The following is a 14,244-nucleotide window of genomic DNA, read 5'->3' as shown; positions in this document are numbered from 1 at the left end:
GAGATGAGATCATCCTGACTGATTTAAGGCACTCATGATCCATTTCTGAATGTTCGTGTAGGGTAGGTGTAGATATAGGCCAGAGTGCTACACAGTGGAAACACGGTGGCCCTACCTTACACTGTACCCCAAATTTATTCCTAGTGAATCAAATATTTAAATGGGAAAAATGAACCTTTAAGAAGAAAATAATGAGAATATTTTTGTGATTGTCAGGGTAGGAAAAGCCAAATCATAAAGGAAAAGCTACTTGCATTTTAATACATAAAAGCTTAAATCTGAATGAGAAAAGTACCATAATAAATATGGCTAAATGAGGCTCAGAGAAGATATTTGCCATGTGTTGGGGGTCCCCAAAAGTGCCCCTAGTTTAATGATTCATTATAAAGACTTGTAGGTTTCAGTGTATATTCATATTCATGGCTAGATTTAAGTTCAAGGGGACATTATGTGTGTGTGTGTGTGTGTGTGTGTGTACACACAAGATTGGAAATAAGCCTTACAAAATATTAATTTTTTTAGTTCTTGATTGAGGGAACATGAGAGATTATATTTTTCATTGTGCTTTTCTTTATCTTTTGAATTTCTTAAATCCCTAGCCTTCGCCCCAAACCCAAAGCATACTGACATCAACATTCCTATAGTTATTTTTTTGGTTAATAGATTAATCAAAAGGAAGAAATACCTTTATCTTCTCATGTATTGAAAGCTCTGATGGGTTATTGGAATCAGTTGTCCTTTGCAATGGCCTAGATAATATTCTTATTTCTGAGCATATTTGATAGGGACCATGTATAATGTACTTTTGTGTTTTCAACACCCATTATATTAAATACATTTTAAAAAAATGTATCTTTCCCAGATAAGAATTTCCACTTTGCTTTACAAGTAAGTTTTTAAAAAGCATTCTTTTCTTGTTATATATTGTTTCTTTTCATTTTCAATGAAAAGACATATCTTTTGTGTTCTCCCCAAAATTAATATATTGAAATCCTAGTGATGGTATTAGGACGTCGGGCCTTTGGGAGGTGATTAGGTCATGAGGGCAAAGCCCTCATAATTGGGATTATGTCCTTCTAAAACAGACTCCAGAGAGCTAGCTTGTGCCTTCTGCAGTGTGAGGACACAGTGAAAAGATGCTGTCTAGAAAGTGAGCTCTCATGAGGCACCAAATCTGCCAGAGCCTCAGTCTTGGACTTCCTAGCATCCAGAGCTGTGAGAAATAAATGTCTGTTGTTATAAGCCACCCATGTGGTATTTTGTTATATAGCAGCCTGAAAGAACTATGAGAAGACATTTCAGCTGCCTCTTCATAGTTGCAGTTTTTGTTTACAGAATTGTTGTGGTTGATTAGAATGACACATAACTTCAAAGGTAAGGGACTGTCTGGAAAGTATCTAGATTTAAATGGGCTAAAGTGAATATTAAAGATATGTAATTTGCCAGTGACAAATTTAGATAGGTAAGGGCTTTTGTTTAAACATCATGATAACTTGTTGGTTTTTGTCATTTGGTGATCGTATGTCCTGGCTACTTGGATTCACCTCTACAGGGAATCTACTAATTTACTGTAATGTACTAAAATACTGTGTGGATACATAGATGAGTCTTCTCTCTCATGCTCTTTGTTATTCTTTGCATCTTTCTGCTAAGGAAGGGATGATGGAATTCAAAAATATGACTTGAATAGGACTGAATTTATATTTAGGAGGATATGAATTTCTTACATTGATGTGTGATTTTACGAGATCTAAAAGTGTTGCCTTGCTAAAAATATTTTGCTATTTGTTTGCTTAACTTCGGATTTCCACTAGTCATGAGTTTTGTCTACATGAAAGCTGCAGTTATGATACATTTAGTTGTGGATGAGATAGGATCTAAGTGGTACCCAGAGATGATGTGTGTTTGCCTTTAATTGGTTGCTAACAGGACCACTAGCTCTAAAAAATTTCATTTATTTACTGATTAATTCATTTGGCGTATATTGAGTGCCTAGTCTTTTAGACACTTGTTATAAGTGCTGGGAATAAAAAGAGGATAGAACAGTTCCTTCCCTTGAAGAGCTGGTACTCTATAATTAAGGGCAGAATAAACTTCATTTTGATTTTAATTCATTCTATTTTAGACCTTTCATAGAGGCTAAGACATGATATCTGCAGTTCAGACCTAGATTTGAATCCAGGCTCTGCCTGCAGCTTGGACAAGTTATTCAACTTCTCTAATGATCAGTTATCTCATCTGTAAAATAGAGATAAGATAGAACCCGTTTCATAGGGATTTAGAAGTTCAAATGATACCATCCACATAAAGTATTTTGTAAAATGCCTGGCACAAAGTAAGTACCAAATAAAATGTTTGTCATCATCAATAGTTTTGGAAATCTTGAACCTCAGAATAAAATCACATACAGTTTTAGGTCAAAGCCCAGTAATTATAACATATCACTTTAAATGGGCATGGGGGGACTTCTCTGGTGGTCCAGTGGTTAAGAGTCCGTGCTTCCACTGCAGGGGGCACGGTTTGATCCCTGGTCAGGGAACCAAGATCCTGCATAGCGTGTGGCTCGGCCAAAAAAAAACAAAAAAAAACCCACAAAGGGCATGGAGCAGGGTGTAGGCCCTTTACCTCCATTGACATACCTAACCCCTGGATTTCTATGGAGCAATGTTCTTTGAATACTCTAAAGATGTTGTCCTGCTGTCTTCTCTTCTCTATCATTTCTGATGAGAAATCTGCAGTCATTTGAATCACTTATTTGTTCCCTTATTTGTAACATGCTGTTTGTCTACTTTCAATATTTTTTTCAATATTTTTGTTTTCCAGCAGTTTGGTTATATGGGTGTGGTTTTCTTTGAATTTATCTTTGTTGGTGTTCACTGAGATTCTTGAATCTGTAAATTTATATCTTCTATGAAATTTAGGAAGTTTTCAGACTTTTTTTTTTTTTTGCGGTATGCGGGCCTCTCGCTGTGTGGCCTCTCCCGTTGCGGAGCACAGGCTCTGGACGCGCAGGCTCAGCGGCCATGGCTCACGGGCCCAGCCGCTCTGCGGCATGTGGGATCTTCCCAGACCAGAGCACGAACCTGTGTCCCCTGCATCAGCAGGCGGACTCTCAACCACTGCGCCACCAGGGAAGCCCTCAGACATTTTTTAGAAAATTTTTTTGTGCATAGTCTTTTTCTTTTCCCGTGACTCAGACAACAAAACTATTAGATATTTTCATATTGTCCTGCAATTCCTAAGGCTCTTTTCATTGTTTTCCAATCTTTTTCTTTTCTCCTTTCTTTAGTTTAGAAAATTTCTGTTGATCTGTATTCCAGTTTACTGGCTTACTATTCTGTTATCTCCTTTCTTTTGAGCCCATCCAGTGAATTTTTAATTTTAGATATTCTATTTTTCTGGTCTAAAATTCACCTTTTTACATTTACTGTTCCTCTGCCATGGATTTTAATATTTTCACTCATTCCAGGTTTGTTCATCTTTATGTCACAGAGCATGGTTATAATACCAATTTTAAAGTCTTTGGTAATTCCAGCAACTGCATCATTTTGGGATTGGTATCTGTTGATTGCTTTTCCCTTGACAATTGGTCACCTTTTTCTATTTTTGTTTTTTGTTTTTTTTGTTAGTTGAGTAACTGAATTGTTTTCCAGACTTTCTGAAACTTACGTTTTGAGATTCTGTTTCCAGATAAAATCCTCTGAAGAATGTTGATTTTGTTTTATTTTAGCAGGCAGTCCACTTGGTTACATCCAGACTGCAAGTTCGATCTTGCTTTCTGGTTCCAAAGTCAATCAATTCCAAAACCTTTGCTATGCTTCTTTGGTCTGTTCCACACATGTATAGCATGGTGGTGAGCCCAAGACTTGTGTTAGTTCATACACAAAATTAGGGGATTACCTTCTCCAACTCTCCTCCTCAGGATTTCCCCCATACTCTCTGGCTTCTTGGGGCCCATTTTCCTTCTTCTCTTGTGTAGAAAGACAGGTTTCTCACTTCAGGACAGAGTGGTGAGGGAAAAGAAAGAAAAAAAATAGCAGAGGTTTCCTTTTCCTTTTTGAACCACAAGAGCCAAGCCCGTTTGTTTGGGTGTTCTAACCACTGAGAGGTTCCTTTTCTTCGAGTTGCATATGCTATGGCACTCCATCCTTTCCCCCCAGCCCCACTTCCCACATTGTGGTGCAGCTCCAACACTGGGGCTGGCCTTGTGGTAGAACTGGGAGAGAAAAAAGAGAGAGAGAGGAAAAAAAGTTATAATTCCCCAAACGTTCTCTGGTTTACAGGGACTCTTTTTTTCTGTCCTTTGGCCAGAAAAATAGGATTTCTCTCACAGTTTTGTTGCTCACTGCACAGTTCTGCAACTTGGGCGGCCCGTAGGTCAAATATGGGATATAAAGGATGAAAAAATGTAAAAAGGAATTCAGTACTACACTGGTAGTTCTTCAAATTTTGACCTCTCTCCAATCTGTCTGTTGTTACTTGCTTTAAAAAAAAAAAAACAATCCTGGGCTTCCCTGGTGGCGCAGTGGTTAAGAATCCGCCTGCCAATGCAGGGGACACGGGTTTGAGGCCTGGTCCTGGAAGATCCCACATGCCGCGGAGCGAGTAAGCCCGTGCACCACAACTACTGAGCCTGCGCTCTAGAGCCTGTGAACCACAACTACTGAGCCTGTGAGCCACAACTACTGAAGCCCACACGCTTAGAACCTGTGCTCCACAGCAAGAGAATCCACCTCCATGAGAAGCCAGTGCACCACAACGCAGGGTAGTCCCCGCTTGCTGCAGCTAGAGAAAACCTGCGCACAGCAACAAAGACCCAATGCAGCCAAAAATAAATAAAATAAAGTAAATTAAAAAAAAATAAAAACAACAACAAAAACAATCCTAAGGTAGTTACTTTTTATATTCTGCCCAGTGTCTTCAGTTAATACATAGAAGCTATAGCAGACTTGTTACTTCAATTTGACTGGTTCAGTTTGAGGATCTTCAGTTCTGCTAGTTTTTGCTTCAAGTATTTTGAAGCTCTGGTATTAGGGGCATAGCCACTTTTTAAATTATGTTTTCCTTATAAATTGACCCTTTTATCATTGTGAAATGTCTCTTTTTCTCCTGTTACTGTTTGTTGTTTTGAAGTCTGATTTTTCTGATATTAATATAGCCATTCTGGTTTTCTTATAATTAGTGTTTGTGTGGTATATCTGTTTATTTCCTCCCTCCCTCCCTTCCTCTCTCCCTTCCTCCCTCCCTCCCTCTCTCTCTTTCATCTTTTTTTTGGCATTTTATTTTATTTAGTTATTTATTTTTATACATAAATAAATTAAGTTTTTGGCTGTGTTGGGTCTTCGTTGCTGCACGGAGGCTTTCTCTAGTTGCAGTGAACGGGGGCTGCTCTTCGTTGTGGTGTACTGGCTTCTCATGGCGGTGGCTTCTCTTGTTGCAGAACACCGGCTCTAGACCTGCGGGGTTCAGTAGTTGTGGCATGCAGGCTCAGTAGTTGTGGCTCACGGGCTCTAGAGCTCAGGCTCAGTAGTTGTGGTGCACGGGCTTAGTTGCTCCACGGTATGTGGGATCTTCCAAGACCAGGGCTTGAACCCATGTCCCCTGCATTGGCAGGCAGAGTCTTAACCACTGTGCCACCATGGAAGTTCTTCTTTCTTTTATCTTTATGGAAGATCTTGGTGGCTGCAGTGTGGAGAATAAATTGGAGGAAAGAAAGACTGGAGGTTACTGCTGTAGTAATTTGGGTAATGACTATGGGGCCAAAGAAAAGTGGGATGGATTCAAGAGTTATTCAAGGCATGAATAGTTCAGTGTACATCTAATGAATTCAATTTTGGACATAATGATTAATAAGATTTCCAAATGGGGATGACCAGCAGTCTGCTGTATTTTAAAGAAATTAAACAGCAAGGAAAAAGTCGTTCCCTCATATTTATAACTTTTGGTGCTCTTCAGTTTCCCTCTAGTATCATTTTCCTTTAACCCAAGGATCTTCTTTAATATTCTTGTTTTCTTATGCAAATTAGAATTAGTTGTTATATCCACCCAGGGAATATTTCATTTCAGATCTTGCATTTTTTAGCTCTAGAATTTCTTTTGGTTCTTTTTTCTGTCTTCCATTTTTCTCCTTCTTTTGTTAGGTGTTTTTCTTTAATTCCTCTATCATAGTTATAATAGTTACTTTAACGGTCTTGTCTACAATTTTGTCATCTGTCTTTTTTGGATCCATTTATGTATTGTTTTTGTATTTGGGGTATACAGAGTTTCATGAATCTGTGAGCTGCACAGATTTTGTAAAACATTTATTTCTTCAGAAAGCTTTTTCCCCACCTTTTCCTCTTTTGTAGAATTCCAGTTACACAGTTAGACAATTTGAACTACTTGATCTACCGTGTTCATCAGTCACCAAAGCACAGTTTTACCATACGATCTTGCAAATAATTGTTTTTGCATAAGTACTTGCTAAATTAACAAAAATGCATATATGTATATATGTATATTCTAAACATGTTTGTATTCAGCCTTAAAATGTATTTGTAGTTTTTTATATGTCCCTTTTGAAATATATACATTGAACTGATTCAAAAGTGGAGAAAACATGTTTCAGTGATTGAAGAACATAGTAGATGAAGTACTTCATATGAATAGCTTTAGTTTTTCAATAGAAAAGAAGTGGTGAAGGGTGCATGATTTAGTATAATATTTGGGAGCTGGAGTGGGGAGGTTGGGAATGGCTTTTGTGAATTATTTATTAATATCCTGTAAGTGTAATCCTGGTAATGAGAGTTAGAGCATGTCACAAGGATCTAGTTTGGGTGAGACAGGCTGCTTAATTTTGTACAGCGTGGATGTGGGTAGCGGGAAGAGTTGGAGATGAGCTGAATGTGGGTTTTTAGGTGGAGATGGGGAGAGTGGCAAAGGGGAAGCTTTATACTACCTGATATATGCAGATAAATACTCTCTAACCACAGTTGGGACTTTGCTACATGCATGCTGTGTTTAGAATTAAAGTGGTTTTTTTTTTTTTTTTAAAGAATTTGGGGAAGCAATCATAGGAGAATTCATCAAAATAATTATTTTGAGGAAAAATTTTTCATTGAAATACTTACATATTTTATAGAAGCCAGCAAGCTAGGAAGGAGAAAAATAAGGAGCTTGACTTTGTTGGTATTAGTATGAGATGGAACATTTTAACATTGTTGACTTTTGCTGAGGAATTTAGGCTGATTAATAAATTTGGTGCTATGCAGGATCTTTACCAGAGACACTTTTAACTGATTTTAGTTTTGTTTAATTCTCATTCGTTTTAGGAGAATTCACACTGTCTTTAGTGTAGTCTTTTCTCCTTATTGTTTTATATCATTTGAACTCCGTATTTTTGATTTTTTAAAATACAAAGCTTAGAATTTCTTTTTTCTTTTCCTCTAAAGAAGTCATAGATAATACTTTGAGAGATCTGAAGTACAAAATGGCCAGTTCCAAAACTCTAAGTTAAGATGTAGGATAAACATTAAAAGAAATGAAAACACAGAGAGACCTAAATTTTATTTGCAATTTTTCATTTGTTTTTGGGCAATAGATGAAATTATACTGTGAAGTTTTATATTAACTTTTGAGTGTTTCTTTTTTTTTTTTTCTTCAGAAATTTCTACACCCAGACCATCTTCTCCAAGTGGAATACCTGAAGAAGATAGTGTTTTATTTAACAAACTGACCTACTTAGGATGTATGAAGGTTTCTTCCCCACGTAATGAAGTGGAGGCTTTACGGGCAATGGCAACTATGAAATCTTCCAGTCAGCACCCCTTTCCTGTTACTCTGTATGTGCCAAATGTTCCGGAAGGTTCTGTGAGGTAAGCTCTAATCCCTTATTACCCCCTTAGACATGTGTGAAGTTTTTTTGGGTAGTGGTGATGATATTTTATCATAAGTGAGGCCTTGGACTTACTCTGAATTCACTTTTACTCTGTAACCATGCAAAGTAAACATGTTTAGGTTTAGACTGTATTCCTTATTTGCAAGGGGCATTTGTAAAATTTGCTTAGAATACTATAAATGCAACTGTAACTGTCAAAATACCTATGATTTGTGTTTCACCTTGTCATGTAACAGTGGTTCAGAAAACTAGAGTGATCCCTAGATTTCAAGCTCTTTACGTCAGACTGGAAAGAAGCAAAATGGCTTTTTCTCACATGCTTCACTAGGAATAATACTTAATGTCATCTGAACCTTGAATTTCTTTAAATGTAAATCAGATAACTGTTATTTTCCTACATTCAGCCCTCCAGTAGCCTCCAATCACACTTGTGATTATATTTGAAATTCTTACCATGTCTGGCCCTGATGATCTGCTTTGACCTGATCTTCTGCCCTTCTCCCCTCTCTTCCCTCCCTCCTTCGCCCTCTCACTTCTTTCACTACATTTACTTCATTCATTCATTCACTTCATTCATTTGCTACATTCCAGTCATAGTAGCCTCTTTGCTCTTTCTCAAACACAGTCATGAATCCTGCCTCAGGGCCTATCAGTCAGGATTCCTACCTCAGGGCTTTTGTGTAGTCTTTTTACTCCGCCTAAACAAGCTTTCCTTGGTTTTCCAGTGGCTTTTTCACTTCTCTCCGGTTTCACCTCAAGAAACCTTTTTATCAAAAGAAGGCTTCTTTTTCTTCCTTCCTGTTTTTCTTAAAAGGGTTTATTTTTTAGATCACTTTTAGGTTCACAGCAAAATTGAACACAAAGTACAGAGATTTCCCATATCCCAGATGTGCATCCCTCCACCTCCCCCAAACACACCTCTCACCATCAACATCCTCTTCCACATGGTACATTTGTTACAATTTTTAATTTATTTTAAAATTGTTTATTTATTTTTGGCTGCGTTGGATCTTAGTTGTGGCACATGGGATCTTCCGTTGAGGCGCGTGGGCTCTTTGTTGCGGCGCGCGGGCTCTCTAGTTGTGGTGCACGGACTCCAGAGCGTGTGGGCTCTGTAGTTGTGGTGCGCGGACTCCAGAGTGCACATGTGGGCTTTGTAGTTGTGGCGCGCTGGCTTAGTTGCCCCACGGCATGTGGGATCTTAGTTTCTGGACCAGGGATCGAACCCATGTCCCCTGCATTGGAAGGTGGATTCTTAACCACTGGAGTACCAGGGAAGTCCCCACATTTGTTACAGTTGATGAACCTACATTGACATAATTTTCCAAAGTCCATAGTTTACCTTAGGGTTCACTCTTGGTGTTGTACATTCTATGGGTTTGGACAAATATATAATGACATGTATCCACCAGTAGAATATCACACAGAGTACTTTCACTGTTTGAAAATTCCTGCCTTCTGCCTGATCATCTGTCCCTCCCTGCAACCGCTGGCAACCACTGATCTTTTTACTGTCTCCATAGTTTTGCCTTTTCCAGTAAATTATCTAGTTAGAATCATGTAATAAGTAGCCCTTTCAGATTGGCTTCTTTTACTTAATAATAGGCATTTAAGGTTCCTACACGTCTTTTTCTGGCTTGATAGCTCATTTCTTTTTAGTGCTGAATAATATGCTATTGTCTGGGTGTACCACAGTTTATTTTTCCATTTGCCTATGGCAGGACATTCTGATTGCATCCAAGTTTTGGCGATTATGAATAAAGCTTCTGTAAACATCTGTGTGTGGGGTTTTGTGTAGACGTAAGTTTTTAACTCATTTGAATAAACACCAAGGAGTGTAATTGCTAGATCCTATAGTATGGGTATATTTAGTTTTGTAAGAAACTGCCAAATTGTCAAAAGAATCCTCCTTTGATCATATCATAACTATCCCTCTTTCTTTTTACTGGGCCTTTTTTCCTTCATAGAACTTTTCTTTGACTTGATATTATATATTTATTTGCTTATTTGTTTATTGTCTGTCTTCCTCACTAGAATATAAGTTCCATGGGGGCAGGTTATTGGTATTTTTTCCTGCTACAGCTTCTGTCTGATAGTACTGTCTAGAGCAGTATTGGTCCATAGCAGGTTTTTAGTAAACATTTGCTGAATGAACAAATAAATGAACCAGGTCTGGGAAATTAGGTTGAATGTGTCTTGAACCTATACTATTCTCTGAAGACTGATTTAATCTTTTCCAAACCCTTTCTGATTTGCCTCATTCTCTGAAGTTTAGAATGTGAGAAAAGTTCTAAGCACCAAAATAATAGCAATATAAATTTACAAGGTTTTGGTAAAAATGCTTTGACTTTGTCAGGAAAGCGTTTTGTAGGTATATTGTTTGTATGATATCTCTTAACAGTAAAAGGCATTTTGATATTTGTATTTATTGAGTTTCAAAGTGCCAAACATACCTTAACAAAGACTTAGTGTTTTGATTTGCCTCTCTATTCCTAGTAGGTCCCCCTCAGTTCTACAATTTGAGATCCTGAGGTGGTCTTGAGGTTTTGGATCAAACTAGGGCTTAGGATTTGTACAGGGAAAGTCAGAGAAATATTTGCTCCTAAGTCCCACAGACTCCTTTTACCTCTTAAATTCCATTGTTAAGTTTATCTTTGGAACCACTCTGACCTTTTTTAGGGTAAGAGAAGTCTTTGTTGAACGATGAATGACCTGGACTTGGATAAACTTACAGGTGCTGCTTTAAATAGAAATGAACTCTCCAGAGATGGTCTGTGCTATTTTTTACTGGCATTCCTCTTGCCATAACAGAACAAGACTAGCATTTAGGGATGCGTGACATCGATTTTACCAGGCAGTGTATACTTGGCTTTGAAAGTAAATGAATTCGATCATAGGACACAAAAATGAAGTAATTGTCAAAAGAAGTTGAAGAATTTGTGTGTTTGTGGGTGTGTATAGCAAAAATATGAAGATAACTGTTTTCTTGCTTTATTAGTACCAGTTTATTTTTTGATTTTAAGATAGTTATTTTGTATGTTATTGGCATAGTAAAAGTGTTTGCCTTTGTTCTTTGATAGTTAATATTTTATCTCATTTTTCATCACTGTTCTGCAGAATCATAGACCAATCCAACAACATGGAGATAGCATCTTTTCCAATTTATAAGGTGTTATTCTGTGCACGTGGACATGATGGGACAGTAGAGAGCAATTGCTTTGCATTTACAGAGAGTTCCCATGGCTCAGAAGAATTCCAGATACATGTTTTCTCCTGTGAAATTAAAGAGGCAGTAAGTATAATATGTTGTAGCAATTCGCTATTGAGATGAATTAGGGTAATATTTTCAAACTCTAATTTCACTGTCATATAATTTAGTATGTATGACCATATACCATATTACATGAATTTGGAGTATCTTTCTGAAGAGAAAGTTAATATTTATAATGGCATAGAGCCGCATATGGAAAGCTAAATCTGATAACTCTGTGCACTAAAGTGGTTCTCTCAGTTTAACATATGTAACAGAAAAATCCCCCTTGATAAGCTTTCCTCCCACCCCACCATGGTAGTAATTGCTCAGACTTAGAAAGGAAGAATATTTTTGCCCCTTTTATTGTTTTGCCTAAGTTGGTTGGTCTATGTGACTTTAAAAAATGTCTGTAACAATACCTGTTTCTCTGCTGGGCCTTTCACTTAGATACTGCAGTAAGATTGTTTCATAGATGTCTGTGATTTTCACTGGTGATCATTTATTATATGCATTCATTCAGAGGCTGGCTTTTGCTCTATAGAACTGGTATTAATTATAAATACAAATGCTCCCATACAGCAGGGTTGTCAACTTGTAATCCTTTGAAGATGCCAGTGAGTTCCTCTTACCAATTATTAAATGGTAGTTTATTCTTAGACTCAGAATCAAATGGCTGTTACATACATGGAGAAATTGCCTTCTTTTCTGTATCTATTGATTTCTCCCCAAATTAAAAATAATTTGCACTTTTAGAACTTTAGTACTTATACAACTATTTCAAAGGCATTATTAAATGGATTTGGATGGGCAAGGTCTCAGGTGTGTTTGCTTTTGGAAATATAAATTGTCAGCAGAAAATGCTGAAAGTAGCAGTTGTTCTATTTTCTCTTTACTATGAAACATAAATAAACCATTATATTAACAGGAGTTCTGAGAGTTTATTTCTGGCCACAACATGGGAACTCATAGAAATGTAGATTTCTGTGTGTCTGATACGAAGCGTGAGGGGTATGTCAGTTGTTATTATGCCCTGGTGATTAACTTTTTTACACTAAAATGAACATGTACAGACATAGAAGTTCTCTGTCAGAACCATGCCTGTGTAAGAAGTTCAAATTTGTTTCTTTTTGTTTGTTTTTTATATAGTTCTGAATCTATTTCATCCCAATGTGTGTATGTATATATACCTACACACACATACATAATACCTATACATATACCTATACTGACTACTTGGCCAAGTGTATGATAGGTAGAGTGAATGAGTACAAGTATGCCTGGCACGTAGGAGGCAGTGGATATAAATATGTTGAAAGAATGTGTGTGTGTTTGTAAATTGGGGGGTCTATTTCTGATCCTTACAACTCCACTACAGAGGTGGGGAAGCAGATGGTAGAGACCTGGCATTTCATGTTGGCAACCGTCATTTAGCATACCTGTGTGGATTCTGGATAACTGGTGCTTAACAGTAAGAAAGAGAACTTTGAAGAATTGGAGAACCTGCTGCTTGGAGAGGCAGAAACACTGCTGTAGAAGGAAATTGAAAGGCACCTGGTTGCAAGCATTTTTCATAACTGTGATGGTATGAAACTCTCTTTTTGGATTATAGCATCTACTTGTTTATGGGGGGGGATATTTGTCATTTTTGAGAGCTTTAACAGTGGGTAAGCAGTGGATAAAACTGGGGGGGAATTCTTGGCCTGACCATTTTGGATATAGTATTAAATAGGATTAATTATATTTCTGGAGAGGATATTTGGTACATTGTAGGTTGTGATAAAGTGATATCCATTTATTATTTTTTTTTTGAGTAAATTTTTCAAAGTGTTACATTCTGGGACATTGGTGGTAAAATTCATTGTTTGAAGGAGAAATAAATGACAGTTTTCATTGAACTTTATTATGAGAGATCATTTCTATAACAACCCGGTATAAATATAGGGCTTATGCCTGGCACTGCGCTAAGCATTTACTTGATACTCATGACATTTCCATAACATAGATGGTATTTATTTAGACTAGTGACCTTATGCTCCTCTTTGCCTGGAGCAGTCCTAGTTTATGCCTGTTGTCCAAGTATATTATTAAAGCACTTCATTTTATTCTCAAAAGTCCTCTGGTTTGGCTGACAAATTTTATGGTTACCCTTTCCTTATCCAAAGGCTGAGAGAACAGATGATGAAGCTGGTTTCCTAAGGAAGTTTATGACTCTGAAGACCCATTTAATTTTCAGTCACAGCTTTCCTGTTGCTTTATTATAAAAAGTAACTATAGATTTTTACCTTTCAATTATGCTTTATAAAGGCATTTCTCGGTCATATAGCTTGCATTCCAGCAACCTTTGGGTTTTACTCATGCCTTTTATAGAATGTCTGACATCTTCCTCTCTCGCCTCAAAAAATAATTACTTGTCTTTTTGTTGCATTTACTGGTTGTCTAGTTATCTGGTTCCTGGAAGTTTCTTGTTATGTGGTGAAGGGACAACATTAGTCCTTAGTATTTGGGTCCCTCTTAATGGACACAGACAATTGGCAAAGATAGCTCAGGAAGAGATGACTGACATTCTTATTGCTTAAATATGTACCATACAGCAGTGGCATTAATTTGTTTTCCATTGTTTGCAGAGTCCCTGGATGAGATTTGAAGAAGTTTGTCAGTTAAAGGCAAGAAGACATCTTCTCAAGAGGGAGTAGCAGCGTGGCTGCCACTACCAGTTATCACTTTGATGTGCTCTTATTTCACCATAATATGCCACAAGCAGCAGACACCAACAGTGGTAGAGGGGAAGCCCAGTGAGGGTGATGGCTTTGTTGGACCTGTGACACAAGGATTAGGGGTTCCCACAGAAGGGTTAGGACACATTTGATTTATTGCCTTGGCTGTTCTTCTGTGGGACTCTGCTGGAGTGGATCTCAATTATCTATGGCAAAAGAGTTGGGGAATCCAGCCAGAAGTATCTTGATGCTGATGATCTTTGTACAGGGAGAATGATGTGCTAGAGTTCTGCTGAAGAATTACAGACAGAGCAGAGTATCAGAAAGCACAGTGCAAAAAGCCAGAGAGGCATCTATTCTTGTTGCATCTTTATGAATATATTACACAAAACTGCTTTTAA

At 37.5% G+C, this 14,244-nt stretch overlaps 1 protein-coding gene across 5 annotated transcripts in view; it reads left to right on the top strand.

Moving 5' to 3' along the window:
- The window catches only part of RABGAP1L (RAB GTPase activating protein 1 like), a gene marked incomplete at its 5' end in the record, with an annotated part of 698,468 nt that overhangs the window by 67,681 nt on the left and 616,543 nt on the right, over positions 1-14,244 (top strand). For all 5 annotated transcript variants that reach the window (XM_082834440.1, XM_082834438.1, XM_082834439.1 and 2 more), the window contains 2 exons: positions 7,643-7,853; positions 10,994-11,168. In XM_082834440.1, the coding sequence (XP_082690566.1) occupies positions 7,643-7,853; positions 10,994-11,168 (386 nt within the window). The remainder of the gene's footprint in view (positions 1-7,642; positions 7,854-10,993; positions 11,169-14,244) is intronic.

Source organism: Leucopleurus acutus, assembly GCF_964270905.1.
Source record: "Leucopleurus acutus genome assembly, chromosome: 2".
NCBI classification, from domain to species: domain Eukaryota; kingdom Metazoa; phylum Chordata; class Mammalia; order Artiodactyla; family Delphinidae; genus Leucopleurus; species Leucopleurus acutus.
This window is presented reverse-complemented; position numbering and strand designations above follow the sequence as displayed.